Here is an 18,633-nt window from a genome sequence, read left to right on the forward strand (position 1 = left end):
CTCCTCCTCCATCTTCCTGGCCTTCATCCTCTCCCCCCGCCCTTCCTCCACCCCCTCCTCCCCTCCCTGCCCTCCTCACCCTCCCCTCCTCCCCCCTGCCCGTTCCTCACCCTCCTCCTCCTCCCCCCCTCCCTTCCTCACCCTCCTCCTCCTCCCCTGCCCTTCCCTCACCCTCCTCCTCCCCCCCTGCCCTTCCTCCTCACCCTCCTCCTCCCCCCCCTCCCTTCCTCACCCTCCTCCTCCTCCCCCCTGCCCTTCCTCCCCCCCTCCTCCTCCCCCCCCCCTTGCCCTTCCCTCCCCTCCCTCCTCCTCCTCCCCCTTGCCCTTTCCTCACCCTCCTCCTCCTCCACCTCCTTCCTCCCTCCCCCCTCCTCCCTCCCCCCCCCGCCCTTCCTCCCCCCTCCCTCCTCCTCCTCCTCCCCCCCTGCCCTTCCTCACCCTCCTCCTCCTCCTCCCCCCTGCCCTTCCTCACCCTCCTCCTCCTCCCCCCCTGCCCTTCCTCACCCTCCTCCTCCTCCCCGTGTGCCGGCAGGAGAACCCGAGCGAGGAGGACGCGGCCATCGTGGACAAGGTGCTGTCCATGCGCGTGGTCAAGAAGGAGGTGAGCCGGCGGTCAGCGGTCACTCGGGTGGCCGGAGGGGCCTGGGGGGGGGGGGGGGGTGACCCCCGGCCTTCCTCCTCACCCTCCTCCTCCTCCTCCTCCTCCTCCTCAGCTGCCCTCGGGACAGGTGGTGGAGGCCGAGGAGTTCTTCGTCAAGTACAAGAACTAGTGAGTGGGGGGGCACCGGGGGGCACTGGGGGGCACTTTGGGGTCACTTTGGGGTCACTCTGGGGTCACTCGGGGTCATTTGTGGTCATTTATGGTCATTTGGGGTCACTTTGGGGTCATTTCTGGTCAGTTTGGGGTCAGCCTGGTCACTCTGGGGTCACTCGGGGGTCACTTTGGGGTCATTTCTGGTCATTTTGGGATCATTTGGGGTCACTTGGGGTCATTTGGGGTTACTCAGGGTCATTTATGGTCAGTTTGGGGTCACTCTGGTCACTCTGGGGTCGTTTATGGTCAGTTTGGGGTCACTCTGGTCACTCTGGGGTCATTTATGGTCAGTTTGGGGTCACTCTGGTCACTGGGGTCACTCTGGGGTCATTTATGGTCAGTTTGGGGTCACTCTGGTCACTCTGGGGTCGTTTATGGTCAGTTTGGGGACACTTGGGGACATTTTGGGATCATTTCTGGTCACTCTGGGGTCACTTTTGGGGTCACTTTGGGGTCACTCGGGGTCACTCTGGTCACTTGTGGTCATTTCTGGTCACTTTGGGGCCATTCTGGGCCATTTTGGGGCATTTCAGACCATTTTGGGGCCATTTTGGGGCCATTTTGGGCCATTTTAGGGCAATTCTGGGGTCATTTCAGGCCATTTTGGGGTCGTTTTTTAGCCTTTTTTGGGGGCCATTTTGGGGCCATTTTGGGGTGGATTTTGGGCCATTTTGGGGCAGTTTTGGGGCAGGGGGCGTGGCTCAGGTGGCCCCGCCCCCAGCTCGTACCTGCCCTGCGAGTGGGCGACGATTGAGGAGGGCGGGGCCGGGGCATTTTGGGGCAATTTTGGGGTGGATTTTGGGCCATTTTGGGGCGGTTTGGGGGCATTTTGGGGCAGGGGGCGTGGCTCTGAGGTGGGCGTGGCTCTGAGGTGGGCGTGGCTCTGAGGTGGCCCCGCCCCCAGCTTGTACCTGCCCTGCGAGTGGGCGACGATTGAGGAGGGCGGGGCCGGGGCATTTTGGGGCAATTTTGGGCCTTTTTGGGGTCATTTTCAGGCATTTTGGGGCCATTTTGGGGCATTTCAGACCATTTTGGGGCCATTTTGGGACCATTCCAGGCCATTTTAGGGCAATTCTGGGGTCATTTCAGGCCATTTTGGGGTGATTTTTGCCCATTTTGGGGTCGTTTTTTGGGGGCCATTTTGGGGTGGATTTTGGGCCATTTTGGGGCAGGGGGCGTGGCTCTGAGGTGGGCGTGGCTCTGAGGTGGCCCCGCCCCCAGCTCGTACCTGCACTGCGATTGGGCGACAATGGAGGAGGGCGGGGCCGGGGCATTTTGGGGCCATTTTGGGGCGGTTTGGGGGCATTTTGGGGCAGGGGGCGTGGCTCTGAGGTGGGCGTGGCTCTGAGGTGGGCGTGGCTCTGAGGTGGCCCCGCCCCCAGCTCGTACCTGCACTGCGAGTGGGCGACGATCGCGCAGCTGGAGAAGGACAAGAGGATCCACCAGAAGCTGAAACGCTTCAAGACCAAGATGAGCCAAATGCGGCATTTCTTCCACGAGGTTTGGGGCCGTTTCCCGGGGTTTTGGGAAAAACGGGGGAAATGGGGGAAAAAGGGGGAAAAATCGGGGTTTTTTGGGAGGAAAAATTGGGGTTTTTTGGGGGGGAATGGGGGGATTTCGAAGGAAAAATTGGGGTTTTTTGGAGAAAAAAATTGGGGTTTTTTGGGAGGAAAAATTGGGGTTTTTTGGGAGGAAAAATTGGGGTTTTTTGGGAGGAAAAATTGGGGTTTTTTGGGGGGGAATGGGGGGATTTCAAAGGAAACATTGGGTTTTTTGGAGAAACAAATTGGGGTTTTTGGGAGGAAAATTTGGGTTTTTTGGGAGGAAACATTGGGGTTTTTTGGGAGGACAATTGGGTTTTTTGGAAGAAAATTGGGGGTTTTTGGGAGGAAAAATTTGGGTTTTTTGGGGCCCCCTTTGGTTTTTTGGAAGGAAAAATTGGGGTTTTTGGAAGGAACCATTGGGGGTTTTTTTGGGAGGAAACACTTGGGGTTTTTTTGGGGGGATTGGGGATTTGGGGGAACAATTGGGGTTTTTTGTGCGCACCCCCTTGTGGTTTTTTGGGCGGCTCCTTGGGGTATTTTTGGGAGGCACAATTGGGGTTTTTTGGGAAGGACCCATTTGGTGTTTTTTGGGAGGCAACTTGGGGTTTTTTGGGGGGGACTGGGGGCATTTCGCGGAACTTGGGTTTTTGGGCCCCCACTTGGGGTTTTTGTGGGCGGACCAATTTGGTTTTTTTGGGCGGCACATTGGGGGTTTTTTGGGAGGAACACTTTGGGTTTTTTGGGCGTACACCTTGGGGTTTTTGGGAGGCCACTTGGGTTTTTTTGGGACGACAAATTGGGGTTTTTTGGGCGGCACCTTTGGGTTTTTGGCCCCCTGTTTTTGGGCGGCACTTGGTTTTTTTTGGCACTGGGGTTTGCGGCAACCTTGGGTTTTTGGCGCCCCTTGGGGTTTGTGGAGGACAAATGGGGTTTTTGGGGGGGGAATGGGGGGATTTCGAAGGAAAATTGGGTTTTTGGGCAGAACAAATTGGGGTTTTTGGAAGGACAACTTTGGGTTTTTTGGAAGGAAAAATTGGGGTTTTTTTGAGAAAAAAATTGGGGTTTTTTGGGGGCCAAATGGGAGGTTTTGGGGTGGAAAAATTTGGGTTTTTGAGAGGAAAAATTGGGGATTTTGGGGTGGAAAATTGGGGATTTTGGGTGGAAAATTGGGGATTTTGGGGTGGAAAAATTTGGGGATTTTGGGTGGAAACTTGGGGATTTTGGGGTGGAAATTGGGGCATTTGGGTGGAACACTTTGGGTTTTTTGGGTGGACCCACTTGGGGATTTTGGGTGGGAAAATTGAGGATTTTGGGTGGGAAAATTGGGGATTTTGGGGTGGAAAATTGGGGATTTTGGGTGGGAAGGGGAGGGGAAGGAGGATTTGGGTTGAAAAGCGTGGATTTTGGGTTTGTGCAGGACGAGGAGCCGTTCAACCCCGACTACGTGGAGGTCGATCGGATCCTGGACGAGTCGCACAGCGTGGACAAGGACAACGGCGAGGTCTGAAAATTGGGGCAAAAAACGGCGATTTTGGGGCTTGGGGCAAAAAATGGGGCAAAAAACTGCAAATTTGGGGATTGGGGGCAAAAAATGGGGCAAAAAACGGCGATTTTGGGGATTGGGGGCTGAAATTGGGGGATTTTGGGGATTGGGGGCTGAAATTGGGGCAAAAAATGGCAGATTTGGGGCTTAGGGGCAAAAAATGGGGCTTTTGAGGGTTAGAAACCAAATTTGGGGCAAAACCCGGTGATTTTGAGGATTAGAAACAAAATGGGAGGGAAAAAATGGAGATTTTGGGTTTAAGAAAGTAAAAAAAGGGGAAGACCCCAAATTGGGGATTTCTGTGGATTTCACCATAGTGGATTACCTGCCCAGGTGAGGGGTCAGTTACCTGCCCAGGTGTATCCAGGTGTCAGTTACCTGTCCAGGTGAGGGGTCAGTTACCTGCCCAGGTGTATCCAGGTGTCAGTTACCTGTCCAGGTGAGGGGTCAGTTACCTGCCCAGGTGAGGGGTCAGTTACCTGCCCAGGTGATCCAGGGGTCAGTTACCTGTCCAGGTGTATCCAGGGGTCAGTTACCTGCCCAGGTGTATCCAGGGGTCAGTTACCTGTCCAGGTGTATCCAGGTGTCAGTTACCTGCCCAGGTGTATCCAGGTGTCAGTTACCTGTCCAGGTGTGTTACCTGCCCAGGTGTGCTCTCCCCAGCCCACGGTGTTTTACCTGGTCAGGTGTAGGGTCAGTTACCTGTCCAGGTGTGAGGTCAGTTACCTGGTCAGGTGTGCCCAGGTATCAGTTACCTGTCCAGGTGTGTCCCTCCCCAGCCTGTGGTGTATTACCTGGTCAGGTGTGGGGTCAGTTACCTGGTCAGGTGTATCCAGGTGTGTCACCTGCCCTACGAGGACAGCACCTGGGAGCTGCAGGAGGGTTCCCTGTCAGTCAGTCAGGTGTGTTACCTGCCCAGGTGTGTGATCACTCACCTGACCAGGTGTGCTGTTACCTGTGCAGCCCGTGGTGTATTACCTGGTGAAGTGGTGCTCGCTGCCCTACGAGGACAGCACCTGGGAGCTGCAGGAGGACGTGGACGAGGCCAAGATCGCCGAGTTCAAACGGATCCAGGCGCGGCACCCCGAGCTCAAGAGACAGGTGAGCCACGCCCACACACAGGTGAGACACGCCCACACACAGGTGAGACACACCCACACGCAGGTGAGACACGCCCACACACAGGTGAGACACGCCCACACACAGGTGAGACACACCCACACACAGGTGAGACACGCCCACACACAGGTGAGACACGCCCACACACAGGTGAGACACACCCACACGCAGGTGAGACACCCCCCCCCGAAATCAGCCCTGCCCGCTCCCAGATTAGCCACGCCCACTCCCAGGTGAGCCCTGCCCATGTAAAGGTGAGCCACGCCCCATACAGGTGAGCCACACCCTGTTCAGGTGAGCCACACCCTGTTCAGGTGAGCCACACCCCATACAGGTGAGCCACACCCCATACAGGTGAGCCACACCCTGTTCAGGTGAGCCACACCCCACACAGGTGAGCCACACTCCGCACAGGTGAGCCACACCTCACACAGGTGAGCCACACCCCATACAGGTGAGCCACACCCCGTACAGGTGAGCTCTGTGTCTCACCTACCTCACCTGTATCTCACCTGTATCTCACCTGTATCTCACCTCTCACCTTTAACTCACCTGGCTCACCTGAATCTCACCTGCATCTCAGCTGTATCTCACCTGTACGTCACCTGTATTTTACCTGTACCTCACCTGTATCTCATCTGAATCTCACCTGTACCTTACCTGTGTCTCACCTGTGTCTCACCTGTGACTCACCTGGCTCACCTGTTCCTTACCTGTGTCTCACCTGTGTCTCACCTCTACCTTGCCTGTACCTTACCTGTATGTCACCTGTATCTCGCCTGTGTCTCACCTGTCTCACCTGTGTCTCATCTGTATCTCACCTGTATGATTTATCTCACCTGTACCTCACTTGTGTCTCACCTGTACCTTACCTGTGTCTCACCTGTGTGTCACCTCTACCTGACTTGTACCTGACTTGTACCTCACCTGTGTGTCACCTGTACCTCACCTGTATCTTGCCTCTGTCTCACCTGTACCTCACCTGAATGTCACCTGTCTCTCACCTGTCTCTCACCTTTAACTCACCTGGCTCACCTGTGTCTCACCTGTACCTTATCTGTACCTCACCTGTACCTCACCTGTGGCTCACCTGTGTCTCACCTGTATCTCACCTGTATCTCACCTGTACCTCACCTGTACCTCACCTGTACCTCACCTGTGGCTCACCTCTCTCACCTGGCTCACATCTGTCTTTCTGGTACCTCACCTGTGTCTCACCTGTGTCTCACCTGTATTTAACCTGTGTCTCACCGCTACCTCACCTGTGTCTCACCTGTGTCTCACCTGCGCAGCCCCGCCCCCAGGCCGGCGCCTGGAAGAAGCTGGAGGCGTCGCACGAGTACAAGAACCACAACCAACTGCGGGAGTACCAGCTGGAGGGGGTCAACTGGCTGCTCTTCAACTGGTACAACAGGTGAGCTCACCTGGGCACACCTGGCCAGGTAAACACACCTGGGGAACCACCTGGGAACGGCTGGGACAGGGGAAAAGGGCTGGGACAGGTGAGCACACCTGTGGGGCAGCAGCAGCTGGAGGGGGTCAACTGGCTGCTCTTCAACTGGTACAACAGGTGAGCTCACCTGAGCCAGGTAAACACACCTGAGACAGGTGAACACACCTGGGGAACGGCTGGGACAGGTGAGGGTACCTTCTCCACCCCAGGTGTATCCTGGGTACATGTTGAGTTTTGCAGGGGTATCCCAGGTGTACGTTACCTGTCCCAGGTGTATCCCAGGTGTACTTTACCTGTCCCAGGTGTGCCTTACCTGTCCCAGGTGTATCCCAGGTGTGTCTTACCTGTCCCAGGTGTGCCTCAGGGATATCTATTCTAACCCAGGTGTATCTCAGGTTCACGTTACCTGTCCCAGGTGTATCGTAGCTGTACCTTACCTGTCCCAGGTATATCCTAGGGGCACCTTACCTGTCCCAGGTGTGTCTCACCTGTGCTCACCTGTCCCGCAGGCAGAACTGCATCCTGGCGGACGAGATGGGGCTGGGCAAGACGATCCAGTCGATCGCCTTCCTGCAGGAGGTGCACGGCGCAGGTGTGCGCGGCCCTTACCTGGTGATCGCGCCGCTCTCCACCATCGCCAACTGGGAGCGCGAGTTCGGCACCTGGACGCACCTGAACACCATCGTCTACCACGGCAGCCTGGCCAGCCGGCAGATGATCCAGCAGTACGAGATGTACTGCAAGGACGGCAAGGTGAGCGCACCTGGGCACACCTGAATGGGGTTAGTGATACACCTGGGCACACCTGGGCACACCTGGGCACACCACGGCAGCCTGGCCAGCCGGCAGGTGATCCAGCAGTACGAGATGTACTGCAAGGACGGCAAGGTGAGCGCACCTGGGCACACCTGGGCACACCTGTGTGGGAGCTGGGACACACCTGGGCACACCTGTGCACACCTGGGCACACCTGGGCACACCTGTGTGGGGTCAGTGACACACCTGTATGGGAGCTGGGACACACCTGGGCACACCTGTATGGGGTCAGTGACAACCTGTATGGGAGCTGGGGCACACTGGGCACACCTGGCACACCACGGCAGCCTGGCCAGCCGGCAGGTGATCCAGCAGTACGAGATGTACTGCAAGGACGGCAAGGTGAGCGCACCTGGGCACACCTGGGTGGGGTTAGTGATACACCTGGGCACACCTGGGCACACCTGGGCACACCACGGCAGCCTGGCCAGCCGGCAGGTGATCCAGCAGTACGAGATGTACTGCAAGGACGGCAAGGTGAGCGCACCTGGGCACACCTGGGCACACCTGTGTGGGAGCTGGGACACACCTGGGCACACCTGTGCACACCTGGGCACACCTGGGCACACCTGTGTGGGGTTAGTGACACACCTGTGCACACCTGTAGCTGCAGCACAGCGGCCTGGCAGGTGATCCAGCAGCACGAAACGGCCTCAAATGGCAGCCAGGTGAGCTCACCTGAGCCTCACCTGTGCACACCTGTGCACCTGTAACGCACCTGTAAGACACCTGTACACACACCAGTGTATCACGACAACCTGGCAGGTGATCCAGCAGCACGAAAGGCCCTTGTGTGGCAGCCAGGTGAGCTCACCTGAGCCTCACCTGTCCACCTGTAACACACCTGTATGGGGTCAGTGACACACCTGTGCACACCTGTAGCCGCAGCACAGCGGCCTGGCAGGTGATCCAGTGGCCCAAAACACCCTCAAATGGCAGCCAGGTGAGCTCACCTGACCCTCACCTGTGCACACCTGAGCACCTGTAACACACCTGCACACACCTGCACACACACCCCGGTGTACCACAGCGGCCTGGCAGGTGATCCAGCGGCACAGAACACCCTCAAAGGGCAGCCAGGCGAGCTCACCTGTGCACACACCTGTGTTACCTGCAGGGGCGGCTGATCCCAGGTGCGTACAAGTTCGACGCGCTGATCACGACGTTCGAGATGATCCTGTCGGACTGCCCCGAGCTGCGCGAGGTCCAGTGGCGCTGCGTGGTCATCGACGAGGCACACCGGCTGAAGAACCGGCACTGCAAGCTGCTGGACAGCCTCAAACACATGGACCTGGTCAGTGCGCACCTGGGCAGCACACCTGGGCACACCTGGGGATACATACAGGTACATACCTGTGTCACACAGCGGCTGAAGAACCGGCACTGCAAGCTGCTGGACAGCCTCAAACACATGGACCTGGTCAGTGCGCACCTGGGCACACCTGGGCACACCTGGGCACACCTGGGGTTACATACAGGTACATACCTGGGTCACACAGCGGCTGAAGAACCGGCACTGCAAGCTGCTGGACAGCCTCAAACACATGGACCTGGTCAGTGCGCACCTGGGCACACACCTGGGCACACCTGGGCACACCTGGGCTTACACACAGGTACATAGCTGGGTCACACAGCGGCTGAAGAACCGGCACTGCAAACTGCTGGACAGCCTTAAACACATGGACCTGGTCAGTGCGCACCTGGGCACACACCTGGGCACACCTGGGCACACCTGGGGGTTTGGATAGTACACCTAGGTAACACACCTGGGGGGTTTGGGGTCCCACAGCGGCTCAAGAACCAGCCCTGTGAGCTGTCTCACTTGTCACACCTGTCCTTTACCTGTCCTTCGCTCATCTCACCTGTCTCACCTGTCCCTTACTTGTCTCACCTGTCTCACCTGCAGGAGCACAAGGTGTTACTCACAGGCACACCTGTGCAGAACACGGTCGAGGAGCTCTCCTGTCCCACCTGTCCCACCTGTCTGACCCATTTAACCTGTGTTACCTGTCCCTCACCTGTCTCACCTGTCTCTCACCTGTCTCTCACCTGCAGGAGCACAAGGTGCTGCTGACAGGTACCCCCCTGCAGAACACGGTCGAGGAGCTCTCCTGTCCTACCTGTCCCAGTTTATCAGTCCTACCTGTCTCACCTGTCTCACCTGTCTCACCTGTCTCACCTGTCCCGCACCTGTCTCACCTGCAGGAGCACAAGGTGCTGCTGACAGGTACCCCCCTGCAGAACACGGTCGAGGAGCTCTTCAGCCTCCTGCACTTCCTGGAGCCCTCCCAGTTCCCCTCCGAGGCCGAGTTCCTCAAGGACTTCGGCGACCTCAAGACCGAGGAGCAGGTGAGCCGCGCACCTGGGCGCACCTGGGGGCACCTGGGGTACCTGGGCACACCTGGTGTACCTGGGCAGGGCTCCGGGGGGGGGTTTGGGAGGGGTTTGATGTCATTTGATGCTCCTTGGGAGGGGTTTTGGGCTCACCTGAGCTCACCTGGGGGTACCTGGGGGCACCTGGGGTACCTGGGCGTGGCTCGGGGGGGTTTTGGGAGGGGTAGGTAGCCGCACTCAGGTGTAACAGATGGAGCCATACCTGCACTCAGGTGCGACAGGTGTGGCCTTAGGGCCACCCAGGTGTCACAGGTGTGGCCATACCTGCAGTCAGGTGTGACAGGTAGTGCCATACCCGCGCCCAGGTGTGACAGACAGGTGTGGTGTCCCATGCACAGAGGTGTGACAGGTGTGGCCGTACCTGCGCCCAGGTGTGACAGACAGGTGTGGTGTCCCATGCAGAGGTGTGACAGGTGTGGCCGTACCTGCACTCAGGTGTGACAGGTGTGGCCATACCTGTGCCCAGGTGTGAGAGACAGGTGTGGTGTCCCGCGCAGAGGTGTGGACAGGTGTGGACATACCTGCGCCCAGGTGTGACAGACAGGTGTGGTGTCCGCGCAGGTGTGACAGGTGTTGGCCGTACCTGCACTCAGGTGTGGACGACAGGTGGTGGTGTCCCATGCAGAGATGTGACAGGTGTGGCCGTACCCGCGCCAGGTGTGACAGACAGGTGTGGTGTCCCATGCAGAGATGTGACAGGTGTGGCCGTACCTGCGCCCAGGTGTGACAGACAGGTGTGGTGTCCCGCGCAGAGGTGTGACAGGTAGTGCCATACCCGCGCCCAGGTGTGACAGACAGGTGTGGTGTCCGCGCAGAGATGTGACAGGTGTGGTCGTACCTGCACTCAGGTGTGACAGGTGTGGCCATACCTGTGCCCAGGTGTGAGAGACAGGTGTGGTGTCCCGCGCAGAGGTGTGACAGGTGTGGCCGTACCTGCGCCCAGGTGTGACAGACAGGTGTGGTGTCCTGTGCAGAGGGTAGACAGGTGTGGCTGTACTTGCACTCAGGTGTGACAGACAGGTGTGGTTGTCCCGCGCAGAGGTGTGACAGGTGTGGCCGTACCTGCACTCAGATGTGACAGACAGGTGTGGGTCCCGCGCAGAGATGTGACAGTGTAGCCGTACCTGCGCCCAGGTGTGACAGACAGGTGTGGTGTCCCATGCAGAGGTGTGACAGGTGTGGCCGTACCTGCGCCCAGGTGTGACAGACAGGTGTGGTGTCCCATGCAGAGGTGTGACAGGTGTGGCCGTACCTGCGCCCAGGTGTGACAGACAGGTGTGGTGTCCAGCGCAGAGGTGTGACAGGTGTGACAGACAGGTGTGGTGTCCCATGCAGAGGTATGACAGGTGTGGCCGTACCTGCGCCCAGGTGTGACAGGTGTGGCCGTACCTGCGCCCAGGTGTGACAGACAGGTGTGGTGTCCCATGCAGAGGTGTGACAGGTGCGGCCGTACCTGCGCCCAGGTGTGACAGACAGGTGTGGTGTCTGCGCAGGTGCGATAGGTGTGGACATACCTGCGCCCAGGTGTGACAGACAGGTGTGGTGTTCCGCGCAGAGGTGTGACAGGTGTGGCCGTACCTGCGCCCAGGTGTGACAGACAGGTGTGGTGTCCGCATGCAGAGGTGTGACAGGTGTGGCCGTACCTGCGCCCAGGTGTGACAGACAGGTGTGGTGTCCCATGTAGAGGTGTGACAGGTGTGGACATACCTGCGCCCAGGTGTGACAGACAGGTGTGGTGTTCCGCGCAGAGGTGTGACAGGTGTGGCCGTACCTGCGCCCAGGTGTGACAGACAGGTGTGGTGTCCCATGCAGAGGTGTGACAGGTGCGGCCGTACCTGCGCCCAGGTGTGACAGACAGGTGTGGTGTCCGCGCAGGTGCAGAAGCTGCAGGCGCTGCTGAAGCCGATGATGCTGCGGCGGCTGAAGGAGGACGTGGAGAAGAACCTGGCGCCCAAGCAGGAGACGATCATCGAGGTGGAGCTGACCAACGCCCAGAAACGCCTCTACCGCGCCATCCTGGAGCGCAACTTCGCTTACCTGGCCAGGGGGGCGGGGCACGGCAACGTCCCCAACCTGCTCAACACCATGATGGAGCTGCGCAAGTGCTGCAACCACCCCTACCTCATCAACGGTGAGCACCTGGGCACACCTGGGGGCACCTGGGCACACACCTGGGCATACACCCAGGTACGTACAGACACACCTGGATACACCTGGAGCGCACCTGGGCACACCTGGAGCACACCTGGGGGCACACCTGGGTACACCTGGGGACACCTGGAGCACGCCTGAGTACATACAGACACACCTGGTACACTGGGCACACACAGATACACCTGGACACACCTGGGGCACACCTGAATACATACAGGCACCGTGCGTATACCTGGAGCGCACCTGGGTACATACAGACACACCTGGATACACTTGGAACACACCTGGCCACACACAGATACACCTGGAGTACAGCTCAGCGCACCTGGGCACACCTGGTACACCTGGAGCACACCTGGGCACATACAGGAACACCTGGAGCACACACAGACACACTGGATAGACCTGGAGCACACTTGGGCACACACAGACACACCTGGCCACACACGACACACCTGGAGCACACCTGGGGGCACACAGGTACACACCACTACACCTGGATCACAGCTCAGCACACCTGGGCACACCTGGATACACGTGGAGCACACCTGGGTAGATACAGGCACACCTGGATACTTTTATGCGTACGCCTGGGCACATAGAGATACACCTGGATAGACCTGGGCACACCTGGATGCACCTTTGAGCACAGCTGGGTACATACAAGCACACCTGCATACACCTGGAGCACACCAGGATAGACCTGGGGCACACCTGGGCACACACAGATACACCAGGATAGACCTCGAGTACACCTGGGTACCTATCGGTACACCTGGGCACACACAAACACACCTGGATAGACCTGGAACACACCTGGGCACACATGCGAGCACACCTGAGTACATACAGGTACACCTGGGCACACCCAGACACACCTGGGCACACTTTTGGTAGTCAGTGCTGCTTGCTGTTGGTCAGGGATGGTTTCACCTGTGTCTCACCTGAGTCTCACCTGTGCCAGGTGCGGAGGAGCAGATCCTGGCGGAGCTCCGAGCCTCCCTGCCCGCCCTGCCCCCCCCCGAGCTGGCCCTGCAGGGATGGTCAGGGATGGTGGTCAGGGATGGTCAGGGATGGTCAGGGATGGTCAGGGATGAGGTGTGGTGTTTAGGGTCTCACCTGAGTCTCACCTGAGTCTCACCTGTGCCAGGTGCGGAGGAGCAGATCCTGGCGGAGCTGAGGGCGTCCCTGCCGGCCCTGCCCCCGCCCGAGCTGGCCCTGCAGGGATGGACAGGGATGGTCAGGTGTGGTCAGGGAGGGTCAGGGATGGTCTCACCTGTGTCTCACCTGTGCCAGGTGCGGAGGAGCAGATCCTGGCCAAGCTGAGGGCGTCCTTGCCCGCCCTGCTCCCCCGCCCGAGCTGGCCCTGCAGGGATGGTCAGGGGTGGTCAGGGATGAGGTTTAGGGTCTCACCTGTGTCTCACCTGTGTCTCACCTGTGCCAGGTGCGGAGGAGCAGATCCTGGCGGAGCTGAGGGCCTCCCTGCCGGCCCTGCCCCCGCCCGAGCTGGCCCTGCAGGCCCTGGTGCGCTCGGCCGGCAAGCTGGTGCTGCTGGACAAGCTGCTGCCGCGGCTGCGCGCCGGCGGGCACAAGGTGCTGGTGTTCTCGCAGATGGTGCGCTGCCTGGACATCCTGGAGGACTACCTCATCCAGAAACGGTCAGGGTTTGGGGCAAAAATGGGGGGTTTTGGGAAAAAACGGGGGGAAAATGTGAATTTTTGAGAAAAAAATGCCAAAAAAAGGGGGTTTGGGTGGAAAAAATGGGGTTTTGTGGGGGGAAATGGGATGTGAAGGGTCCACCTGGACATCCTGGAGGACTACCTCACCCAGAAATGGTGCGGGTTTGGGGCAAAAATGGGGAGTTTTGGGAAAAAACGGGGGGAAAATGTGGATTTTGGGAGAAAAATGGGGTTTTGGGTGGAAAAGATGGGTTTTGTGGGGAGAAAAAGGGGAGAAAATGGGGCTTGAAGGTCCTCCTGGACATCCTGGAGAACTGCCTCATCCGGAAATGGTGTGGTTTGGGGCGGAAACGGGGGGTTTTGGGTTTAGAAATGGGGATTTTAGGGTTAAAACCAGGAAATTTTAGGGATTAGAGTCGGGTATTTTGGGTTGAAAGCCAGGGATTTTGGTCCCCGCAGGTACCCGTACGAGCGCATCGACGGGCGGGTCCGCGGGAACCTGGGCTGGGGTTTTTGGGTTTAAAACTGGGGATTTTGGGTTCAAAACTGGGGATTTTGGGCTCAGAACGAGGGATTTTGGGTTTAGAACTGGAGGTTTTGGGTTCAAACCCGAGGATTTTGGTCCCCAGGTACCCGTACGAGCGCATCGACGGGCGGGTCCGCGGGAACCTGCGCCAGGCCGCCATCGACCGTTTCAGCCGTCCGGACTCGGACCGGTTCGTGTTCCTGCTGTGCACGCGGGCGGGCGGGCTGGGCATCAACCTGACGGCCGCCGACACCTGCATCATCTTCGACTCGGACTGGAACCCCCAGAACGACCTCCAGGTGAGCGCCCGCAGGTGGGGCGGGGTCTGAAAAGGGTCTGGGGTCCTTGGGTGGGGTCTGAAAAGGGTCTGGGGTCCTTGGGTGGGGTCTGCGAAGGGGTCTGGGGTCATTGGGTGGGGTTTGGGAGGGGTATGGGGTCCTTGGGTGGGGTTGGGAGGGGGTCTGGGGTCACTAGTGGGTTGGGGTATGGGAGGGGATTGGGTTGGGTCCTGGGTGGGGTCTGCAAGGGGTGGGTCCGCTGAGGTTGGGAGGGGTCTGGGGTCATTGGGGTGGGTTTGGGTCACAGATGGGTCTGACGGGTTGGGGTCATGGGTGGGGTTGAAAAGGTTGGGGTCATGGGTGGGGTTGGGAGGGTGTGGGTCATTGGAGGGGTTTGGGGTCATGGGGTGGGGTCTGAAGGGTTTGGGTTGGTGGGGTCTGACAGGGGTTGAGGTGGTGGGGTGGGTTGCCCAGGTTGGGGTACTGGGGGGTTTGGGTCACGATGGGTCTGACAGGGTTTGGGGTCCTTGGGGGGGGTTTGGGGTCACAGGATGGGGTCTGACAGGGTTTGGGGTGGTGGGACGGGGTCTCCAAAGGATTTGAGGTCCTGGCAGGGGACCCAGCAGGTCTCGGTGCCCCCGGTGATGTCCCCCCATGGTGTCCCCCCGGTGCTTTCCCACCGGTGATGTCCCCCCCATGATGTCCCTATGGTGCTGTCCCTCATGTGTCCCATGATGTCCCCATGGATGTCCCCGTGGTGATGTCCCCTGGGTGATGTCCCCCGGGTGTCCCCCCCAGTGATGTCCCCATGTCCCCCCCAGGCGCAGGCGCGGTGCCACCGCATCGGGCAGAGCAAGGCAGTGATGTCCCCACGATGTCCCCATGGTGATGTCCCCGTGGTGCTGTCCCCTGGGTGCTGTCCCCATGGTGTCCCCTCAGTGATGTCCCCATGTCCCCCCCAGGCGCAGGCGCGGTGCCACCGCATCGGGCAGAGCAAGGCAGTGATGTCCCTGTGGTGATGTCCCTGCCGTGATGTCCCTATGGTGCTGTCCCCGTGGTGCTGTCCCCGTGGTGATGTCCCCCTGGTGTCCCCCCAGGCGCAGGCGCGGTGCCACCGCATCGGGCAGAGCAAGGCGGTGAAGGTTTACCGGCTGATCACGCGGAACTCGTACGAGCGCGAGATGTTCGACAAGGCCAGCCTGAAGCTGGGCCTGGACAAGGCCGTGCTGCAGTCGATGAGCGGCCGCGAGGGCAGCATCGCCGGGGTCAGCGGGGACACCAGGGGTGGGACGGGGTGGGACACGGCCCGGGGGGCTCCCGGGGTGGGCTGCTGCTGGGGGAACCTCTCCAGGTTAAAGTTCTCCAGGGTAAAGTTCTCCAAAGTTGGGGTTTTTCAGGTTAAGGTTCTCCAAAGTTGGGGTTCTCCAGGGTAAAGTTTTCCAAAGTTGAGGTTCTTCAACTTGAGGTTCTCCAAATTAAAGTTCTCCAAAGTAAAGTTTTCCAGAGTTGAGGTTCTTCAACTTGAGGTTCTCCAAATTAAAGTTCTCCAAAGTTGGGGTTCTTAAAGTTGAGCTTCTCCAGGTTAAAGTTCTCCAGGTTAAAGTTCTCCAAAGTTGGGGTTCTCCAGGGTAAAGTTTTCCAGGTTGAGGTTCTCCAGGTTGAGTTCTTCAAGTTGAAGTTCTCCAAAGTTGGGGTTCTTCACAGTTGGGGTTCTCTAGGGTGAAGTTCTCCAAAGTTGGGGTTCTTCAAGTTAAGGCTCTCCAAAGGGTTTCTCCAGGGTAAAGTTCTCCAAAAGTTGGGTTCTTCAACTTGAGGTTCTTCAACTTGAGGTTCTCCAGAGTTGAGGTTCTCCAGAGTAAATTTCTCCAAAATTGGGGTTCTCCGAAGTTGGGGTTTTTCAGGTTAAGGTTCTCCAAAGTTGGGGTTCTCCAGGTTAAAGTTCTCCAAAGTTGGGGTTCTTCAAGTTGAGTTTCTCCAGGTTGAGGTTCTTCAAAGTTGAAGTTCTCCAAGTTTGGGGTTCTCCAGGGTAAAGTTCTCCAAAGTTGGGTTCTCAAGTTAAGGTTCTCCAATTTGAGGTTCTCAGGTTAAAGCTCTCTAAAAGTGAGATTCTTCAACTTGAGGTTCTCCAGAGTTGAGGTTCTCCAGGCTGAGGTTCTCCAAAGGTAAAGTGCCCAAGTTGGGCTTTCCAGGGTAAAGTTCTCCAAAGTTGGGGTTCTCCAGGTTAAAGTTCTTCAAGTGGGGTTCTCCAAATTAAAGTTTTTCAAAGTTGAGGTTCTTTAAGTTGAGGTGTCCAGGTTAAAGTTCTCCAGGGGTAAAGTTCTCCAAAGTTGGGGTTCTTCAGGGTAAAGTTCTCCAAAAGTGAGGTTGTTCAACTTGAGGTTCTCCAGGTTGAAGTTCTCCAAAGTTGGGGTTCTTAAGTTGGGATTCTCAGGCTAAGCTCTCTAAAAGCGACGTTCTTCAACTTGAGGTTCTCCAGGTTGAGGTTCTTCAAAGTTGAAGCTCTCCAAAGTTGGGGTTCTTCACAGTTGGGGTTCTCCACGTTAAAGTTCTCCAGAGCTGAGGTTCTCCAGGCTAAAGCTCTCTAAAAGTGACGTTCTTCAACTTGAGGTTCTGCAGGTTGAGGTTCTGCAGGTTGAGGTTCTGCAGGTTGAGGTTCTCCAAAGTTGGGGTTCTCTAGAATCTTCAAAGTTGTTTCCTAAAGGTGAGGTTCTTCCAAAGTTGGGGTTCTCCAGGGTAAAGCTCTCCAAAGTTGGGGTTGTCCAGGTTAAAGTTCTCCAAAGTTGGGGTTCTTCAACTTGAGGTTCTCCAAAGTTGGGGTTCTTCACAGTTGGGGTTCTCCAGGGTAAAATTCTCCAAATTTGGGGTTCTCCAGGTTAAAGTTCTCTAAAAGTGAGGTTGTTCAACTTGAGGTTCTCCAAAGTTGGGGTTCTTCAACTTGAGCTTCTCCAGGTTGAGGTTCTTCACAGTTGGGCTGTTTCAAGTTGAAGTTCTCCAGGTTCAGGTTCCCCAGGTGTCCCCAGGTGTCCCCTCCCTGCCCAGGTGTGCCAGCCCTTACCTGTCCCGCAGATCCAGCAGTTCTCCAAGGGTTGATGTTCCCCAGGTGTCCCCAGGTGTGCCCAGGTGTGCCAGCCCCGTACCTGTCCCGCAGATCCAGCAGTTCTCCAAGGGTTGATGTTCCCCAGGTTCTCCAGGTGTCCCAGGTGTCCCAGGTGTGCCAGCCCTTACCTGTCCCGCAGATCCAGCAGTTCTCCAAGGGTTGAGGTTCCCCAGGTGTGCCCAGGTGTGCCAGCCCTTACCTGTCCTGCAGATCCAGCAGTTCTCCAAGGGTTGATGTTCCCCAGGTGTCCCCAGGTGTCCCAGGTGTGCCAGCCCTTACCTGTCCCGCAGATCCAGCAGTTCTCCAAGGGTTGATGTTCCCCAGGTGTCCCCAGGTGTGCCCAGGTGTGCCAGCCCTTACCTGTCCCGCAGATCCAGCAGTTCTCCAAGGTTTGAGGTTCTCAGGTGTCGCCCAGTGTGCCCAGTGTGCCAGCCCTTACATGTCCCGCAGATCGCAGGTTCTCCAAGGGTTGATGGTTCCACAGGTGTCCCAGTGTCCGCAGGCTGTGCCAGCCCTTACCTGCCCGCAGATCCACAGTTCTCCAAGGGTTGAGTTCCCAGTGTCCCGGTGTCCCAGGTGTGCGCCCTTACTGTCGGCAGATCCGGCAGTTTCTCCAAGGGTTGAGGTTCCCCAGGTGTCCCCAGGTGTGCCCAGGTGTGCCAGCCCTTACCTGTCCCGCAGATCCAGCAGTTCTCCAAGAAGGAGATCGAGGACCTGCTGCGCAAGGGCGCCTACGCCGCCATCATGGACGAGGACGACGAGGGCGCCAAGTTCTGCGAGGAGGACATCGAGCAGATCCTGCTGCGGCGCTCGACCACCATCACCATCGAGAGCGAGGGCAAGGGCTCCACCTTCGCCAAGGTGAGCTGGGCGGGGCCACAGGTGTGCCCAGGTGGGCTGGGCAGGGCTCCAGGTGGGGCTGGACAAGCTTTGGTGGTCCTGGAGAAGGTCTAGGTGGGTCTAGGTGTGTCCAGGTGGGGCTGGGCGGGGCTCCAGGTGGGCTTTGGTGTCCCTGGAGCAGCTCCAGGTGATCTCTGGTGGCCCTGGAGAAGGTCCAGGTGTGCCCAGGTGCCTTTTGGTGGCCCTGGAGGAGCTCCAGGTGTGTGCCCAGGTACCCTTTGGTGGCCCTGGAGGAGCTCCAGGTGCGCCCAGGTAATGTTTGGTCACCCTGGGGCGGCTCCAGGTGTGCCCAGGTGTGGCCAGGGTCCCTTTGGTG

General features: G+C 58.2%; 1 protein-coding gene and 1 long non-coding RNA gene across 2 annotated transcripts; both read left to right on the forward strand.

Annotated features, from left to right (window-relative positions):
• The first annotated feature begins 524 nt into the window (after positions 1 to 524).
• LOC108964088 (chromodomain-helicase-DNA-binding protein 8-like) lies at positions 525 to 18,386 on the forward strand. The gene is made up of 14 exons (XM_050987649.1): positions 525 to 601; positions 714 to 769; positions 2,197 to 2,314; positions 3,776 to 3,859; positions 4,865 to 5,002; positions 6,313 to 6,434; positions 6,983 to 7,226; positions 8,407 to 8,583; positions 9,495 to 9,638; positions 11,559 to 11,814; positions 13,282 to 13,495; positions 14,146 to 14,341; positions 15,418 to 15,585; positions 18,099 to 18,386. Exons 1-14 carry the CDS (start codon positions 581 to 583, stop codon positions 18,369 to 18,371), a joined length of 2,211 nt encoding a protein of 736 aa, XP_050843606.1. The 5' UTR covers positions 525 to 580; the 3' UTR covers positions 18,372 to 18,386.
• Positions 15,592 to 17,597, forward strand: LOC127061124 (uncharacterized). Its single transcript, XR_007780596.1, has 3 exons — positions 15,592 to 15,785; positions 16,788 to 17,359; positions 17,530 to 17,597. It is a non-coding gene; the product is annotated as an uncharacterized LOC127061124 (long non-coding RNA).
• Positions 18,387 to 18,633: the final 247 nt, after the last annotated feature.

The sequence above is a fragment of the Serinus canaria genome, unplaced genomic scaffold (assembly GCF_022539315.1).
Source record: "Serinus canaria isolate serCan28SL12 unplaced genomic scaffold, serCan2020 HiC_scaffold_39, whole genome shotgun sequence".
Classification (NCBI taxonomy): Eukaryota; Metazoa; Chordata; class Aves; order Passeriformes; family Fringillidae; genus Serinus; species Serinus canaria.

Coding starts and splice junctions, on each gene's coding strand:
- LOC108964088 (XM_050987649.1), top strand. CDS start 581: ATGCGCGTGGTCAAGAAGGAG. Junction 3,860..4,864: donor TGGACAAGGACAACGGCGAG/GTCTGAAAATTG, acceptor TTACCTGTGCAG/CCCGTGGTGTATTACCTGGT. Junction 11,815..13,281: donor CCACCCCTACCTCATCAACG/GTGAGCACCTGG, acceptor CACCTGTGCCAG/GTGCGGAGGAGCAGATCCTG.